Genomic DNA, 20,368 nt, shown 5'->3' with positions numbered 1-20,368 from the left:
TGATCAAGGCACGGCGTTTATGTCACGCACGTTGAGCGAACTCTACGGATTATTGGGCATTAAATCCATTCGAACAAGCGTCTATCACCCACAAACGGACGGCTTGGTCGAACGGTTTAATCGCACTCTTAAATCCATGATCCGTAAGTTCGTACAGGAAGACGCCAAAAATTGGGACCGGTGGTTAGAACCCCTCTTATTTGCCGTGCGGGAGGTTCCACAAGCCTCCACGGGGTTTTACCCCTTCGAGCTTCTCTACGGACGACAGCCACGGGGGGTGCTGGATGTCCTACGAGAAACTTGGGAGGAGGGACCTTCTTTGGCCAAAAACGAAATTCAGTACGTCCTGGACTTGCGAACAAAACTCCACACCTTGGGGCGGCTATCTAGGGAGAATTTGTTGCAAGCCCAGGACCGCCAGAGCCGGTCATATAACAGGGGTACGAAACTACGCAAATTCACACCGGGAGAGAAAGTGCTCGTATTACTCCCTACGTCGAGCTCTAAATTAATGTCAAAGTGGCAGGGGCCGTTTGAGGTCGCACGACAGGTGGGAGATCTCGATTATGAAGTGATACGATCCGATAGGAACGGGGCACGTCAAATTTACCACCTCAATCTCCTGAAGAAATGGAATGAGGTGGAATCAGTGTTGTTGGCGACGGTGATCGGGGGAGAGGATGATCTCGGGCCAGAGGCGAGCATCAAAGCACAATCGGTCGCGCTGGCCCCTGGGGGAGATCACCTCTCACCGTCCCAACTCACTGATTTATCAAAACTACAGGCGGAGTTCGCCGACGTGTTCTCGCCCCTACCGGGACGTACCAATTTAATTCAGCACCATATCGAGACCGAGCCGGGCGTGGTAGTTCGCAGCCGGCCGTATCGCTTGCCTGAACACAAGAAAAAAGTAGTTCAGGAAGAATTAGGGGCAATGCTCGATATGGGAGTAATAGAGGAGTCCAACAGTGACTGGGCGAGCCCGATCGTTTTGGTCCCTAAGACCGACGGCTCGGTCAGGTTCTGTGTGGACTACCGCAAGGTGAATGCCGTGTTGAAATTCGACGCGTATCCAATGCCGCGGGTTGACGAGTTGCTTGATCGGCTGGGCACGGCTCGATTTTATTCGACATTGGACTTAACGAAGGGCTATTGGCAGATCCCCTTGTCTCCATTGTCCAAAGAAAAGACAGCTTTCACCACGCCGTTTGGATTACACCAATTCGTCACGCTTCCCTTCGGGGTTGTTCGGGGCGCCCGCTACCTTTCAGCGCCTCATGGACAGGATTTTGCGTCCCCATGCCGCATATGCTGCTGCCTATCTGGATGATATCGTGATTTACAGTCACGATTGGCAGCGGCATATGCAGCATGTCCGGGCGGTCTTGAGGTCGCTGAGGGGAGCGGGGCTCACGGCCAACCCAAAGAAGTGTGCGATTGGGCGGGTGGAAGTAAGGTATCTGGGCTTCCACTTGGGTCATGGACAGGTGCGTCCCCAAATTGATAAGACCGCCGCAATTGCAGCCTGTCCGAGACCCAAGACCAAAAAGGAGGTAAGGCAGTTCTTGGGGCTGGCGGGATATTATAGACGGTTTATACCAAATTATTCGGACCTCACCAGCCCTTTGACTGACCTTACTAGAAAGGGGCTACCAGATACGGTCCAATGGACGGAGCCGTGCCAGCAGGCCTTCACCCGAGTTAAGGCTGCTCTATGTGGCGGGCCGCTTTTACACTCCCCTGACTTTTCTCTCCCTTTTCTGTTGCAGACTGACGCGTCGGACAGGGGGCTGGGCGCAGTCCTGGCCCAGGAGGTGGAGGGGGGAGAGCGGCCGGTGCTGTACATTAGCCGCAAGCTCTCAAAGAGAGAGGCTAAGTACAGCACCATCGAAAAGGAGTGCCTTGCCATCAGGTGGGCCGTTCTCACCCTCCGCTACTACCTTCTGGGGCGGGAGTTCACCCTCTGTTCGGACCACGCTCCTCTCCAATGGCTCCACCGCATGAAGGATACCAACGCGCGGATCACCCGTTGGTATCTAGCTCTTCAGCCTTTTAAGTTCCAGGTGGTCCACAGGCCGGGTGCTCAAGTGGGTTTTGGCCGACTTCCTCTCCAGAAATGGGGGGGGGGGGGGGGGCTGCAGGCCGGACGGCTCCCCGGCCTGAGTCGGGCGGTGGGGGTATGTGGCAAGGGGGGCGTGGTTCAGCGAGGTCTGCAGCGGGAGAGAGAGCCGCGGGACGAGCGGTAAGTGAGTGGGTTGGAAGCAGATTAATAACACCTGTCTCTCGTTCCAGTAATGAGCGCGGAGAGGGTACAAAACATAGGTGGAACCGGAGATCGAGGAGAGACTGAGTTTGACCCGGAAGCCGGAAGTGCTGTGAACCGGAAGTGATTATTGTTCATGAGTTTGACTGAAGGCACACGTTGAGTGTGTTATTGACTTTGCTACACTAAAATAAAGAGAAGCATCAACAGTCCAGCCGACCCCTGTGTCCTCTTCCTTCCTTACTATATCGAACTTACTACACCTCCCAAATGATGTTTAATGCACTGAAATAAATAATTTTCACATAAAAAATATTTATCATTTAATCAAGACAGAAAGGTCAAATTTTGGCAAGACAAAAGTTTTGTCGCCTATACAGAAATTGAACAAATTTACTGCAAATACAAAAATATGTCAGTAAATTAAGTTGTGGTGCTGTGAGATCCAAATTCCGTGAGCTTGAAGGACTGCATCCATGCGGTTTGGCAAGGATTCATACAATTTATTGATGAAGTCATCAGGAATAGCTAAGAAAGCAGTCTTGCATGCCTCCCAGAGTTCATCAATATTCTTTGGTTTCGTCTTCCATGCGTCCTCTTTCATCCTACCCCACATATGCTCAATGATGTTCATGTCTGGTGACTGGGCTAGCCACTCCTGGAGCATCTTGATCTTCTTCGCCTTGAGGAACTTTGATGTGGAGATAGAAGTATGCGATGGGGCACCGTCCTGCTGCAGAATTTGGCCTCTTTTATGGTTGGGAATAAGAGGTAGCTAAGATTTCTTGGTATTTTAGACTATTGATGTTGCCTTCCATCCTGCAGATCTCTCGCACACCCCCATACTGGATGTAACCCCAGACCATGATTTTTCCGCCACCAAACTTCACTGTTTTCTGGGTGAATCTCGGATCCATTCGGGCTCCAGTAGGTCTCCTGCAATATTTACGGCGACTGTGGTGTAATTCAACAGAAGATTCATCTGAAAAATCCACCTTCTGCCACTTTTTCAGCGTCCATCCTTTTAGGCAAATGCCACACGTTTTTTCAATTGTCTTTTGTTTAATGCTGGCTTCCGGGCACTGATTCGACCATGGAGGCCATTTCGAGACAGAATCCGACAAACAGTTCTGGTTGACACAGGGACTTCAGGTGACCAGGTCTCGTGGAGCTCTGCTGCAGTGGAAAATGGGCTGGCCTTGGATTTTCGAGCCAACAAACGGTCCTCTCGAGCAGTTGTCTTGCGGGGTCTGCCTGACCTGGGCTTGTCAAAAACGTCTCCAGTCTCTTCAAATCTTTTTTTTATCTTCTGTACTAGACGCTGAGACACATTGAAGGTGTCTGCCACATCAGCAGTGGATCTGGTCTTCAGCCTCATGATAATCAAAACTTTAGTCTCAGGGTGAATCTTAGGCATGTTTGCAGAGGTCTAGTTGCAGTTGATGTGAAGGTCTAGTGTACTGGGGTTCTTTTTATACACACTTGAGACCTAATTGATCCATTATTAGTCACAGGTGAAGCTCATATGACAAGGTGACAACACATGTCTTTGCAAAAATTGACTCAATGGGCTTTACCAAGCTGTGAATACTTTTTGAAAGTTTAGTTTTTCACTGAAACATTATCACAAAAGCTGGTGGGATTAAAATGAGCCATTTCTTGTAAAAAAATCTTGATTAGAAATATACTTCAGTGGCACTTTAGGTCAATTTGTACACAAGCGACAAGACTTTTGTCAGGGACTGTATACTATATGATGATAGGGGAGTTTTTCAGTTGTAGTCTGTGGTCGCAGATGTCTATTTTTCCTCAGAGATGTCGCTTTGAGAAAAGCTTCCCTTCAGTATTTCCCTTTTGGAGCATAGGACTGACTCATCTATAGCCTGTGGACACAGATTACACTGAACATTAGGTACATGAGGGGTTGCTAATGTCTTACTCAACCCCATTCAACTCCCTGTAACCTTTCTCAAAAAAAAAAAAAAAAAAATCTGTAATTCATGTAGAAATAACTTGAAGCAATGGAATATAGGGAGTCACCTACAAAAGAAGGCTTGCACACATGCATTAACCAGTGTTGGGGTAGTTACTCGAAAAAAGTAATTAGTTACTAGTTACTTCTGTAAATTGTAATGAGATTACTAGTTACTGCATTTGAAAAGTAACTTCACTACTTATTACTTTACTTTCCCATTTTTTAATTAGAGTAGGCCTACATGGGCAGACATCATAGCCCTATCATCACTTAGCCTGTCAGCAGTGTTTATTCTATAAATGTTTTACAATATGCCACGTAAAACCATATGAAAGAGCAATATCCCTGTCTGCACAAAGAAATACGCCTCATGTAAAATCCACAAACAACAGGATAAAGGAGGCTATAATGGGGTCATTTTAAAGTGACAACACACGTTTCACAGGCTTTGGGAAACATGAGAACAACTCTTCTCCCGAGAACAAAGCCAGCTCTTAATTAGATTCATGGCACAAATAATAATAATAATAATAATAATAATAATAATAATAATAATAATAATAATAATAATAATTTTGTCAATGAAAAATATAAAAAAAGTCACTTTGTGTTTAAGAGAGAGAATAAATGTGATTTAAGGCCAATTATTTAAGATAAAGTTGAAAACTCGCTCATTTAAGAACGTGCATTTATTACCTGGACAGAGCCAGAAAATAACATAGAAGTGTTTAAAATGCAAAGCATAGTTGAGTTGAGATGTCCTCTTTGGCTTGTTGTTGATGCAGTAAACTGAATGTATGAGGCAAGCTGAATGTTTAAAGAAAAGCACTGAAATAGATATGCGCTGTTTATCTCTTAATCAGTGTAGGGCCATTCACAGCTTGCGGTTTTGCGGTTAAAATGCGTTATGCAGGTCTAGAGATGAGATTTTCTCATCTTGAGTGCCTAAGCCGCGTCATGCACGATACTATGCAAACGTATGGAAGAGATGCAAGCGGAACAGTCAAACGGCCTGGTAATGTTTACATTAAAAACGAAAGAAAAGTAGCGCAATGGAATAAATAAAAAAAACATCATGCATTGTCGCATTTAATTGCCCCTCTCCACGCGATTAAGGTTGCATTCATTGCTATATTAACTCTTTCCCCGCCAAACACGGAAATTTCCGTTATTTGTGAGAAAACGCTGCCAGGCCAATAACGGAATTTTCCGGGTTTCTGTGTTTTCACTGTCGGGTGCTAGGGGGCGCTATTGCGCATCTTCTGAATGAGTCCTGAATCTCCTGATCAAAACACACGTGAGGAAGACGCAGTGAAACGAGCGATCGCATGTAATCATATGCATATTTAAAATAACCTGATCATCATCAATAAACAGCATATGAATCAAAACTGCCTAATGTTACTGAATGAAATGGTGACCCAGGACGAGCAACAGGACTGTGTAAGCATTAGGGGTGTTGATGGACTCGATCTACTCCATCTGTGTTTGATTAGCGCTCTGAATCTGATCTGGAGTCAGTCTTTCACAAAAATTAGATTTTCTCAGCTTTTTGTTCAAAATGTTGCTTTTTTTATGAAACCTACCCATATTCAAGTGTTGATAAAAAGGTAATGCATGAAGCTAGAATAAAACGATTTTTTTTTTGTTTAAAAGAAGAGGGTCAGCTCTTTATTTTGATATATTGCATGCTCAGATATTCATTTAACAAAATATTCTATGGGCTATTAAATTTTGGTGAAAATTGTCAAAAACCCTGGCGGTGGCTGGCAACTTTTTTAAAAAACGCTGGCGGGGAAGGAGTTAAAAAGTAAGCTTACATTCTGTTTTCTTTCCAAATTATCACTGGGCAGTAGAAGAGTAAAAATGTTACTCTAAAGTGAAAGTAATGTGAAGATCGCCACTGTCCCCGTCTCCCTCACACCAGGAGCTACATCCCTCAAATCAATCTCTATGGCAACGGTGCTCAGGCAAGCACACGCAGCACATACACACAAGCACGTAAACAGATCAGGACTTCACACACAGGCAAACACGTCTCGGGTAACGCACGAAAACGCGTTCCTATAGTAAAGTAGTGTAGTTACCGATATTTTTAGTGTAATGCTTTACTTTACTTCGTTACTCAAAAAAGTAATATCGTTACTGTAATTCGTTACTTTGTAACTCGTTAGCCCCAACACTGGCATTAATGCACACACTCACACACAATAAATTAAAATTCATCATACACATATATATTTGTATCTTTTGTGAAGAATGTGAAGGCAAATTTCTTCCTTGCTTTTCCTTCTGTAGCTCCTCTTTCCCCATACCCGATACACGCTCCAGATCAACATCTTGGCCCGGAATCAGCTGATATCCAAGGATGGGGCAATTACCATGGTATGCATATGGCATGGTTAAAGTGGCACTAATGGTTCAATCTTCAATTATAATCCAATACACTTTTGTTGAAATCATCTACCTACAGACATATCTTTTAAGATTTGGAAACAAATGCATATGGGTCTTTACTGTTTTCTGGGATTACTGACTTCTTAAATAATCTAATCTTTTTTATATTTCACTTTTTGGTAAATTATTATGTGATTTGTGGTGCCAGAACCTAGTTTATAGCCTTTAACCTAAGTTTATGTCATGTGTCTTCTCTCCATTAATGGCTCTACTCTTAGTATGCAGGAGTAGGTGGAGAGTCATTGGTAAAGTTGCTGAAGCGTGCCACTGCCTCCCTGACCTACAGCGCCCTCTGTCTCCCCGATAACATCTCTGAGAGAGGCCTGGAGAAGGTTCCCAACTACTACTACAGAGATGATGGGATGAAACTGTGGAATATCATCAACAAGTAGGACTACCCGAGGAGTTTAATCTAGTGTTTTGTTTATAGGAATTATTCTTTCTCTCATATATATATATATATATATATATATATATATATATATATATATATATATATATATATATATATGACCCATCACGGAAATGAGTGACATAAGTCGGCAGCACTACGTTCAAGCAAAATGAGAAAAAAAGCAGCATGAGTAAGATTTATAGGTTTTAAGGTTTATACATAAGATGTGCATGGAGACATGGAGTGGGGTCAGGCATTTAGTAAAAGTCTTTATTTAAAATGAATTTGTTTCATTTTTCAATGAGCGCAGACTTCTAGTGTAGCCTATTAACTTGAACTTCTTAGATAGTCTAATATCTATGGTTTCAGAGGCAGCCAAAATCAGAATTTGAATGGCCTGATTAAAGCTCCCTCATGGCCCTAACGTGTGATGCCGCGCTGAGTGACATATCACTGTTTCACAAAAAATAAAAATATTGCAAGTTAGCCTACTACATAATAACATTTGAACAAGTAGATAATACAGGAGACAAACAGAATGTGGGACCGGACAGCAAAAGGAGAAGGCTGTCTGGCTGCCACATATGACAAACTGAAAGTCTGCCTGAACGACTTATTTTATTGGAGGCAACAAGATCTGCAAGAATACTTTTCTGTTTCTTACGGGGGGAGATTCCATAAACATCAAACTTTATCATTTTGTGTTTATTCTAAGAATACGTATGCGTCATCTCATGTTTAGACCTTCCCATACCTACCTATTGTTCTTAACTGTTGTATTAATTGTAATCATTAGCATCGTATCACTTGCTAAAAAAAAAACATTACTATAATGGGCTTTTAGATGGTTATGTAAACATCTGCTATCCTTTATTATTAATAGTATGCGGTCCAATTTTTCTCATTGCGTCTGTCCATACTACCCACCATGCAGCTTTACAGGGGGTAGGGATTATCTAAATGAGATGTAAATTAGCCCTATTGTCACTCCCAGCAGGTGAGAACTTCACAAACGGACCCACTTTATATTAGGTGGCCTTAAGTACTATGTAGTACCATTTTAATTAATCATTTGATACAATTGCACTTATTGTGTACATACATGTTTTTACATTGTACTTACATTTATACCTGCATGTATTATACCTGCACAAAATACCTGCATGTAATTACGTCTGTAATAAATTTCTCTAGTTACATTTGTAATTACACAGTTGGCACATTCCTTACACCTAACCTTACCCTTAAACTGACCTACACCACCACACCTGTCACTAACTCTACCCTTAAACTGACCCACACCACACCTGTCCCTAACCCTACCCTTAAACTGACCCTCACCACCACACCTGTCCCTAACCCTACCCTTAAACTGACCCACACCACCACACCTGTCCCTAACCCTACCCTTAAACTTACTCATACCACCACACCTGTCCCTAACTCTACCCTTAAATTGACCCACACCACCACACCTGTCCCTAACTCTACCCTTAAACTTACTCATACCACCACACCTGTCCCTAACTCTACCCTTAAACTTACTCATACCACCACACCTGTCCCTAACTCTACCCTTAAACTGACCCACACCACCACACCTGTCCCTAACTCTACCCTTAAACTGACCCACACCACCACACCTGTCCCTAACTCTACCCTTAAACTGACCCACACCACCACACCTGTCCCTAACCCTACCCTTAAACTGACCCACACCACCACACCTGTCCCTAACTCTACCCTTAAACTGACCCACACCACACCTGTCCCTAACGCCAACCCTTAAACTGACCCTCACCACCACACCTGTCCCTAACCCTACCCTTAAACTGACCCACACCACCACACCTGTCCCTAACCCTACCCTTAAACTTACTCATACCACCACACCTGTCCCTAACTCTACCCTTAAACTGACCCACACCACCACACCTGTCCCTAACTCTACCCTTAAACTTACTCATACCACCACACCTGTCCCTAACTCTACCCTTAAACTTACTCATACCACCACACCTGTCCCTAACTCTACCCTTAAACTGACCCACACCACCACACCTGTCTCTAACTCTACCCTTAAACTGACCCACACCCCCACACCTGTCCCTAACTCTACCCTTAAACTGACCCACACCCCCACACCTGTCCCTAACTCTACCCTTAAACTGACCCACACCCCCACACCTGTCCCTAACTCTACCCTTAAACTGACCCACACCCCCACACCTGTCCCTAACTCTACCCTTAAACTGACCCACACCCCCACACCTGTCCCTAACTCTACCCTTAAACTGACCCACACCCCCACACCTGTCCCTAACTCTACCCTTAAACTGACCCACACCACCACACCTGTCCCTAACTCTACCCTTAAACTGACCCACACCCCCACACCTGTCCCTAACTCTACCCTTAAACTGACCCACACCACCACACCTGTCCCTAACCCTTACCCTTAAACTGACCCACACCACCACACCTGTCCCTAACCCTACCCTTTAACTGACGTGATAGTTGGGAATCTTGGAGACTACACTTTCAGAATCTGTGAATAACTCAAAATGCCCCAGAACCGACTTGTGTCCCTGTAGTGGGTTTTCTTCTGCGTTGTGTTTAATGATTTTTATTTCTATATGAGTAATAATAAGAGCCCACACGATGATGCAGTTGAAATGGTTTGTATTCTTTTTCGTAAGATTGGAGGTTTCTGTGTCAAAACAAAACAGACATCATCAGACAACATCTGTCCCTCTCTCCATGACATCCAGCGAAAGAGAGCATAACATACAGTAACAATTACAGAAATAAATACAATAATAAGAGAAAAATAACGTGCACAGAAATTACATCAGCTTTCATCTCACACTTGCACATGATGTCACTTATGTATAGTACGTTCTTAACTTTTTACAATTCAACAAATAAATCAGTAAGACAAAAACCCAATATACAGATATACAAATATAAAGAAATGAAAATACTTCATAAATTTCAAGCATATTATGCTTATGATCACATGACTATAGATCGGACTTTTCTTCCAAAACGAATTTCAAAATAAAAGTTAATCCAAAATTAATAGTGAAGTACTTCTTATTTCAATAATCTAGTGTAACAACATACACTCGTTACATCCACCCCCACTGTTTTACACTAGATTATTGGACAGGTCAACCACTTGATATATCAGTGATGTCATTTCACTTAAACCACTTTAGGTTATACAGCTTTAAAGCTATCTTGTTAAAGATTCAGAAAAATCAAGGGTAGCTAATCCCCAATCTACCATTAGACAAACCATGCCATATACATTGTCATGACCCTGGGCTGATCTCTCCATTCTCTTCCTGTCTCTGTCATGTGTTTGTGTTTGGAGCACTTGGGCTATCTTTGATAGTTCACTGTGTGCTTTGCTGTCACTGTGGTGTCTGGTCACACCCCCTTGTTATTCCATTCATTACCTCGTTATTGTTTCACTCTTTCCACCTGTGCTGTGTCAATTTAGATCTTCACCCTCCTATTTAAGTCACTCTTGTGTGTTGTCTTGAGCCAGTTCGTTGTTTGGTGTGGCTGTGCAAGCACTCCTCTAGCCTTGTTGTCTGGTATTCAGTAATTTTGGATTTCTGCCCTGTCTTTGTTAGGCCAAGCTGTTTGGACTGGTTGCCTTTGGGTTTTCATCTTTAAGTTTTGTTTTCTCTAGGCGGATTCCCTCTGCATTTGGCCCTGGTCTCGCTCTCTAATGCTGACCTCGGATCTCCTTTGCTGCCCTGCTTCACGTGCCATCTGAGTGCCGCCAGCCCTGCCTATTCAGTGCCTCCTGCAGCACTTCTCTGCCTGGTCCAGGCGTGATAGTCTTAGCATTCATCGGCAGAAGGCTCTGCTATTGACTCTTGTGTTGCCTTTTTGGGACTTTTCCCTGTTCCTGTCCAGATTATTGATAAGACTTTTGTGACTCCTTTGTTCTTCTGTTTCTATCTGGACTATTGTCAGCCCTTTTGGGTTGCACCTTTTGTTTTTCAATAAATTTTGGTGCCTGCAGACTGAGTCTGTGTCCTGATCTGACAGAACGAACTCAGCGGGCCCAGATCCTCTCCGATCAGCAGTCACTTAGCAAGGCATTCACTTAGGCCAGCATGCCTCTCAGCTAACGACTACATCTCGTGAGGTGGAGTTTCTAGGTTCCCAGTTGGCTGACCTGAATGCCCAGCTCCAGGAGCTTTGCAGAGAGACCGCTAGCAGAACAGATGACACTGACAACCTATTTTCTCTCCGCCAGGAGCCAGAACCTCATGCAAACAACCCGCCACCCTATGATGGTAACCCTAATTCTTGTAGAGTATTACTGTCCCAATGTTCACTGGTGTTTGCCCTGCAGCCCCGTCGTTATGCCATAGAACAGACCAAGGTTGTGTATGTCCTAACCCTGCTGACAGGAAGGGCTTGTGACTGGGGTACGTCAGTGTGGGAGGCTCAAGCTTTTTTGCTTGTTTTTCTCCCTTTTTGCTCTTCGTTTGAGGAGTTCTTTCAGGAGATGGTGAAGGTTTTTGACCGTCAGCTGGGGTGAGGAGGCGGCGGCTCCTTGGCAGTAGCTTGCACGACTACGTCAAGGAGACCTTTCAGTGACCGAGTTTGCTATCGAGTTCAAGACATTAGTGGCTTTATGTGACTGGAACGAAGCGTCATGCAGAGCTATGATCCGTGCTGGATTTAATGAGGAGATCCAGGATGAAATCGCCACCCAGGAGCTTCCACAAGGCTTCGACGCTCTGGTTGACTTGGCTCTCCGTGTGGAAAGTCGCCTTCGCCTCCGACACCGGCGCTTGATTGGTCGCCCCCCCTGGAGGGTGGGAAAACTTGCTACTGAAACCACTTCGGTTTTGCCTTCGCCTACATCAGCTGACCCTGAACCCATGCAGTTGGGGCGACTGCATCTCACTCCTCAGAAGAAACAAGAACGTCTCACCCGGGGCCTTTGCTTCTACTGTGGAAAGGCTGGGCACTTTGCCAACAAGTGCCCGTTAAAAGCCAGGGCCCATCAGTAGCTAGGGGGATTTCCCGTTCTCTGTCCTGCACCCTTCTTCCTGTTATGGTTCAGTTTGGAGGGTCAGTTCACTCCTGCTCTGCCCTGGTGGACTCTGGGCCGGTGGCAACTTCCTGGACCTTGGCATGGCAGAGCAGTGGGGTATTTCTGCTATTCCTCTCCCCAGTCCCATCTCTGTTCATTCCCTTGATGATTCTCCTATCACCACCATCACTCACGTCACACCCCTTGTAAGTCTTGTGGTTTCTGGCAATCACCATGAGATCACCGAGCTGTACCTCCTGCATTCCCTGAGTTCTCCAGTTTTTCTGGGGCACCCTGGCTGGTACAGCGTGGACCTCACTTGGATTGGGCCAGAAAATTCTGTTTTGTCATGGAACCAGTCTTGTCTTTCATATTGTATGGGTGCTGTCTCTTCTCCTGGCTCTGTGTTTCCTGTTTTGGAGATGGAGGCAGCTGATTTGTCTGGGGTCCTGGTGAGATACCATGGTCTTTGGCAGGCCTTCAGCAAGTCCCAAGCCATGTCCTTGCCTCCTCACCGGCCTTATGATTGTGCCATCGAGCTCCTCCAAGGCACTTCTCCACCCAAGCTTCACCTATATTCCCTGTCTGGTCCAGAAAGAGAGGCTATGGACAAGTATATTTGTGAATCTCTTGATGCCGGTCTCATCCGTCCCTCCTTGTCTCTGGCTGGTGCAGGGTTCTTCTTCGTCAAGGAGAAGGATGGCTCCCTGTGTCCTTGTATTGATTACAGAGGTTTGAATGACATTAAAGGCAGGGTATACCTATTCTTAACAGTAATGTCATCTGCCTTTGAACTACTGCATGGAGCCAGGGTCTTCAGTAAGCTGGACCTCCGTAATGCTTATCATCTGGTCCGGATCTGAGAGGGGGATGAGTGGAAGACAGCGTTCATCACTCCCTCGGGACACTTTGAATACTGGGTTTCCAGATTCCAGACCCTGAACGGCAGTTTATTGTTGAGGTAGATGCCTCTTAGGTTGGGGTAGACGAGGTCCTATCTCAGCAGTCCCCTAGAGATGGGAAGGTACATCCCTGTGCCTACTTTTCTCACCGCCTGAGCCCAGCAGAACGGAATTATGACAAAGGGAATCGGGAGCTGTTGGCGGTCAGGCTGGCTCTGGGCGAGTGGTGCCACTGGTTGGAGTGGTGAACGCAGCCCTTCTTGTTTTGGACAGACCATAAGAACTTGGAGTATGTCTGCTCGGCCAAGAGGTTGAGCTCTCGCCAGGCCCGCTGGGCAATCTTCTTTGGCCGATTCAACTTCTCTCTCTCGTATCAGCCAGGCTCTAAGAATGTCAAGCCCGATGCCCTCTCTCATCTTTTTGGGATTCCTGGGGGAGGTGCACCGGCTGATACCATCGTTCCTAAGGAGATGGTGGTGGGGTCCCTTTCCTGGGGTGTCGAGAAGCGTGTGGAGGAGGCCATATGAGAGAGAGAAGTGCCGAGGGGGTGCCCGGATGGTAGGCTATTTGTGCCGGCTGCGTTGCGCCCTGACGTCCTCCGGTGGGGACATTCATCCAAGTTAGTCTGTCATCCAGGAATCCGGAGATCGCTGGCCGCCATCCACCAGCGATTCTGGTGGCCTTCCATGGCCCAGGATGTCAGGCAGTTCGTGTTGGCCTGCTCGGTTTGCGCCCAGAACAAGAGTTCTAACCAGCCACCCGTTGGTCTGCTTATAAAGGCCTCTGGTATATGGTCAAAATCTTCCAAAGCGATGCACGGGTAGACATCTGCCAGTTTTGAATTCCTGCGCAACACAATTTCAGAGTTTGTTGGGTTTATCATTTTCACCAGGAGCCAATCATCACCCCACAAAGGCAAAATCACTCTACCAACAAGGACGTTCCGGTGAACACAGTGGCCCTCATTTATCAAAAGTGCGTACACCAAATATCCAGCGTACACCTTGCGTACACCCAAAACCACGGTGACTTTGAGATTTATCAATATGGACGTTGGCGTACGGCACGCTCAAATCCTACGCCAGCTCAGGAGGTGGTGTACGCACGTTTGAGTTAGTGGGAAAATGCGCAGAAAAACAATTCCTAACACCACAAAACGCACTGACAAGATATGCTATATTATGACCCACTGTTAAAAACCACAAAAACAACATTCAGTGTTTATTTTTGTGCAACATGAACGTCAATGTTTAATTTGTGTGACTTTATCAAAGCGTTTGATTTGTAGGCATATGTACTCCTACAGTCGCGAGCCTGTGCGCTTTACCGGCCCGCCTGGCCCGGCAGCTGCGCACGGACTGGGACTAAAATAATTCAGACTGACAAAATAATAAAAATGACCTTCTTCTTTAAAATAATAATAAAATCAATAAAAACGACATTATTCTTCTAAATAACAAGAGTCATTAAGAATAATAATAAGAAGAAGAATAAGAATAAAAATAAGAATAATAAGAATCTTACAAATTGTCATGCAATTATTAATGTGAATGAATGGTACTCCACATCACATCATCATCACTGTCGTACACCCCAATACATGCCGTGATACGAAATGAAATGCTAATTGTTTCAAAACGTGCTGTAAAATAATGCATTGTGATGGTAATTTATCATCCAAACAGCTATTTAAACTGCTGGGGTGCGCTTCTCAACCCCCACACTATTAACAGTACTCATAATTGGGGTCCATATTTTGTTTTTGTGGGTGCCTTTATTCCCACTCTTTATACTCTTAAATAAAACAATTTCGTTTTTTTTCCACTTCCCTGGATGGTCTCGATGGCGCGCTTCTCAATCATCTCAATAGTTCAGTAGTCAGAGCACTGATCAGGGAGTCAGCCCATTGACTTATGTCCTAATCAGTGCCCTGACTAGTGGACTAGTGAGATGATTGAGCGCGCCCGATCTCCACGTCGGAGAAGTTTCGCATCTTTGCCGTCTTCCATGTGTCCATGGCGTAAAATGAGGGCGTGCAGGAGGCGGAGACTTGAATATATAGGGGCGTGTTATTCTAATGACGATCGTTTTCAGCCGCTGGATTTATCAAGGGCAAGTATTGCGTACACCTGAATTGCAAAGGTGCGCACCGCTTCATAAATCAGGCGGTGAGAGGAGTGTAAGCATAATCTTACGCCAACATATACACTCGTTTCTACGCAAGATTGATAAATGAGGGCCATCGAGAGGTACTTGGCTCAATCACAACCGTGCTACCCACTGAAAGATTCAACCCGGGTGGCAGCCATCCCCAAACTAGATGCTCATTCATAGGCTGCAAGACAACTGCAGATTTTGACTTTAAAGTGCCAACTTTGTCAGGAATCGTACTACCTCTCCCCCTCTCAATGCTTGAAAGCATACGTAGAAACTGACAACTTAACATAATTGAAGCACATTTGCAAGGAGCTAGTAAAAAAGTACCTCTCTCCATGACATCCAGCAAAAGAGAGAGCGCGCACGGAAATTACATCAGCTTTCACCTCACACTTGCGCATGACGTCACTTACGTATAGTACGTTCGTAACTTTTTACATTATAACAAATAAATCAGTAAGACAAAAACCCAAAATACAGATATACAGATATAAAGAAATGAAAATACTTCATAAATTACAAGCATATTATGCTTATATAATAGACTATAGATCAGACTTTTCTTCCAAAACAATTTCATAAAATTCGTAAAATTCGAAATAAAAGTTAATCCAAAATTAATAGTGAAGTACTACTTATTTCAATAATCTAGTGTAACAACATACACTTGTTACACCTACTTTCCGTGATTGGTCATATATAGATCATATACAGGTCCTTCTCAAAAAGTTTGCATGTGATAAAGTTCACTATTTTCCATAATGTAATGATAACATTTAAACATTTATATATATTTAGATTCATTGCACACCAACTGAAATATTTCAGGTCTTTGATTATTTTAATACTGATGATTTTGGCATACAGCTCATGAAAACCCCAAATTCCTGTCTCAAAAAATTAGCATATCATGAAGCGGTTCTCTAAACGAGTTATTAACCTAATCATCTGAATCAACTAATTAACTCTAAACACCTGCAATAGATTCCTGAGGCTTTTAAAAACTCCCAGCCTGGTTCATTACTCAAAACCGCAATCATGGGTAAGACTGCCGACCTGACTGCTGTCCAGAAGGCCATCATTGACACCCTCAAGCGAGAGGGGAAGACACAGAGAGACATTTCTGAACGAATAGGCTGTTCCCAGAGTGCTGGATCAAGGCACCTCAGTGGGAAGTCTGTGGCAAAAAACGCTGCACAACGAGAAGAGGTGACCGGACCCTGAGGAATATTGTGGAGAAGGACCGATTCCAGACCTTGGGGGACCTGCGGAAGCAGTGGACTGAGTCTGGAGTAGAAACATCCAGAGCCACCGTGCACAGGCGTGAGCAGGAAATGGGCTACAGGTGCCGCATTCCCCAGGTCAAGACACGGTTGGGCTACAGAGAAGCAGCACTGGACTGTTGCTCAGGGGTCCAAAGTACTTTTTTCGGATGAAAGCAAATTTTGCACGTCATTGGGAAATCAAGGTGCCAGAGTCTGGAGGAAGACTGGGGAGAAGGAAATGCCCAAATGCCTGAAGTCCAGTGTCAAGTCCCCACAGTCAGTGATGGTCTGGGGTGCCATGTCAGCTGCTGGTGTTGGTCCACTGTGTTTGATCAAGGGCAGGGTCAATGCAGCTCGCTCTCAGGAGATTTTGGAGCACTTCCTGCTTCCATCTACTGAAAAGCTTTATGGAGATGAAGATTTGGTTTTTCAGCTCGACCTGGCACCTGCTCACAGTGCCAAAACCACTGGAAAATGGTTTACTGACCATGGTATTACTGTGCTCAACTCTCCTGACCTGAACGCTATAGAGAATCTGTGGGATATTGTGAAGAGAAAGTTGAGACGCGAGACCCAACACTCTGGATGAGCTTAAGGCCGCTATCGAAGCATCCTGGGCCTCCAGAACACCTCAGCAGTGCCACAGGCTGATCGCCTCCATGCCACGCCGCACTGAAGCAGTCATTTCTGCTAAAGGATTCCCCACCAAGTGTTGAGTGCAGAACTGAACATAATTATTTGAAGGTTGACTTTTTTTGTATTAAAAACACTTTTCTTTTATTGGTCGGATGAAATATGCTAATTTTTTGAGACAGGAATTTTGGGTTTTCATGAGCTGTGTGCCAAAATCATCAGTATTAAAACAATAAAAGACCTGAAGTATTTCAGTTGGTGTGCAATGAATCTAAATATATATAAATGTTTAAATGTTATCATTACATTATGGAAAATAGTGAACTTTATCACATGCAAACTTTTTGAGAAGGACCTGTATATATTTTATTTATTTATATATATATATATATATATATATATATATATATATATATATATATATATATATATATATATATATATATATATATATATATATATAGCCACTTTCCGATTCATATGTAAACAAACACAGTGTCAATTATACAGGTTCATGGGTTTAATAATCAGTAATGCCCGCGCTGTACTTGTACAGTATTGTAAATCACTTTGAATCAATTCCTGCTTAAGAAATAAATGCAAAACAAATCTACAAAAAAGTAAAGCTGTAAATATGTAAACCTGGAAACCATCTGACTGTGAGGTTGCTTACAGGTTTGTTGCGGCTCTCTTGTCACACTACTATCAACACGATGAACACGTGCAGAAGGACACAGAGCTACAGCTTTGGATCAGTGAGATATTCACCAATGGCTTCCTGGAAAGAGATTGCTCAGGTCTGCTATCAGTCCATTATCATGGCGGTTGCAGTTGCAAGATGCAGCCAGTGTGATTTCTGGTGGAAACTAATGTGTCTATAATGTGTCTGCATTTCCAAATGAATTGTTGCCATATCAGGACATTTAAACAAAGGTTTCCTTTCCTTTTTGTGTCCAGCTCAGTATTTGCTCACAGCATAGCACAGACATATTTGCTTTGAGGCACAACATATGTTGTAAACGCCACTGTATTTCACTGTTTCATGTAAAATAATTGACCCAGGTCAAAAGTAGTTTATAGTTTATGGCTCCACTCTCAATTTTAGTGTGTGTGTGTGTGTGTGTGTGTGTGTGTGTGTGTGTGTGTGTGTGTGTGTGTGTGTGTGTGTGTGTGTGTGTGTGTGTGTGTAAACATCCTAAACTTCCTCACAGAAACAGCCTTTCATTCTCCTCCCCAGGAATACCTTCATCTTTTAAGACATTGGAAGAGCTTATCAAGTTTGTTACCATGGTGATCTTCACTGCATCAGCCCAACATGCCGCTGTAAACAATGGACAGGTCAGTCAGTTCAAGTCGATTCACTTCCAATCACACAGCCATTAAAGCTGCAGTCTGTGATCTAATCTCAAACTCTTGTTCTCAAATCCAGCAAATTGCTACACACATTCCTCTAGCTGTACGTTCATCGACCAAGCTACAAACCCCTTTTTTTAAGAAAAAAATAAAATAAAAATACACTGTCCTGACTCTGTGAATGAGAAACAAATATATTGGTTTGGACTGAGCCTTAAACGATCCCAGCCAATCAAGCTTCGACATGAAGGGGCGGGGTTTCATTTGATTGGCTGTTAAGCTCAAATATCAAAAGCCTTTCACAAAGTTTTAACTGTTCTTAACATGACCTTAAGATACTTTAACCGCCTAGAGTAAGTAGGACACGATGACAAGAGAAACCTGTCCATTTCCACTTTCCATGGCCTAAGAAATGTTTATTATGTGCTCTTATTATTCCGAAAATTTAGCTTATATGTCACATTTTTCACCAATTCTTTCCGTCCAGTTTGACTTTGGCGGCTGGATGCCTAACTACCCCACTGCCCTCAGAATGCCCCCTCCCAAGGAGAAAGGCCAGACCACTGAGGACACGATCCTGGAGACCCTGCCGGATGTGAGCACGACGGTGAACGGGATGGCTGTGCTGAAACTGCTGAGCAAGGACTCTGCAGATCATGTGAGTTTGGACATTATCAGGGCACATGTGCAAACACTGCAGATCACTTTTGCTGTGAACAATCTGAATGTCATTCTTGTGTATGCCATCATTATACTCTGGATGACAATGTCTTATTTACACTGCTTTTATTCCTCTGGTTTGGATAACATGACAGGTACATTACAAAGGACATTTAGCAAACTGTAAGCATAGGGTTTTAGTGGGCTCTTACTCAATATAAGTGTGCTGTCATACTTTAGGCCAAATTTACTAACAGCTTGTGCCAGCACAATCCCTCTTTTGGCATTAAAAACTTCTGACAGGATTTACTAAAGACACGCAGTGAAAAATTTGCGCTGACAGAGTTATTTTTGCGGCTGACCTCACTGCATATGTGTTTGTAGGAGTTTACCTTTCAGATGCACATTTTATGGGAGGAGAGTAATTACATGAATAAAAGGAGGAGATTCTGCTTATCAATTTACCTGTGTTTGCGCCATTATTTACCGTCCAAAAAAAGACTGTCTAAAACCAGACACTAACTGGTAGATTGCATTGGTTATTATGGGAATGATCCGACTGCGTCTGTGTTCATGTTGCGTGTAGTCAGTAGATCACATGCTAAACTTTCCTCTCCCAACTGAGGATTTTTTTTATTTATTGCGCTCTCATGCTAATTTGCCCTGTTTATAAAATCTGGCCAGTAGTGTGTTAAACATTATTATAAACATGTTTATTATCAACATGTTATTTATGATCACAATCTTGATGTCCTGTCCATAGTACCCTCTGGGATATTTCCCAGAAAATCTGTATGATGAAGAGGTCCCCTGCAAGCTCATTGAAGATTTCCAACAGGATCTGAGGGAGTTGTCCGATCTCATCGAGGAGCGGAACAAGAAGTTGGAGTTTCCCTACACCTATCTGAGCCCCCAACATATGGACAACAGTGTGGCCATTTGAAAGGATACAGTAGTCTTTCTATTAATAGTTTTGTGAAAACAAAATAAATAAAGACAAGGAAAATGGATATTGTCTATCGTCTCAGCTCAAGGTTCAGGGTTATTTTTTCATTAATGACGTCATTAGCGACTAGTCGACATTGACTAGACTTTCATCACATAAATGTTGACGTTTAAAATTCTGAATTCGTTCAGCCGCTAATATACACAGTCCCTATGTCCAGAAAATCAGAGAAGGACCAGAAGCTTGCATGAAGACCTTGTTCAGTTTACTGTCTCTCTCTTTCTCCTATGTTTGA

At 43.9% G+C, this 20,368-nt stretch overlaps 1 protein-coding gene across 1 annotated transcript in view; it reads left to right on the top strand.

Annotated features, from left to right (window-relative positions):
- The window catches only part of LOC137046090 (hydroperoxide isomerase ALOXE3-like), a 31,633-nt gene extending 11,471 nt beyond the window's left edge, over positions 1-20,162 (top strand). Inside the window, exons 9-14 of the mRNA XM_067423144.1 lie at positions 6,537-6,623; positions 6,914-7,083; positions 17,790-17,911; positions 18,352-18,452; positions 18,955-19,125; positions 19,891-20,162. Coding sequence (XP_067279245.1) covers positions 6,537-6,623; positions 6,914-7,083; positions 17,790-17,911; positions 18,352-18,452; positions 18,955-19,125; positions 19,891-20,070 — 831 coding nt within the window. The 3' untranslated portion in view covers positions 20,071-20,162. The remainder of the gene's footprint in view (positions 1-6,536; positions 6,624-6,913; positions 7,084-17,789; positions 17,912-18,351; positions 18,453-18,954; positions 19,126-19,890) is intronic.
- Positions 20,163-20,368: the final 206 nt, after the last annotated feature.

The sequence above is a fragment of the Pseudorasbora parva genome, chromosome 18 (genome assembly GCF_024679245.1).
Source record: "Pseudorasbora parva isolate DD20220531a chromosome 18, ASM2467924v1, whole genome shotgun sequence".
Classification (NCBI taxonomy): Eukaryota; Metazoa; Chordata; class Actinopteri; order Cypriniformes; family Gobionidae; genus Pseudorasbora; species Pseudorasbora parva.
This window is presented reverse-complemented; position numbering and strand designations above follow the sequence as displayed.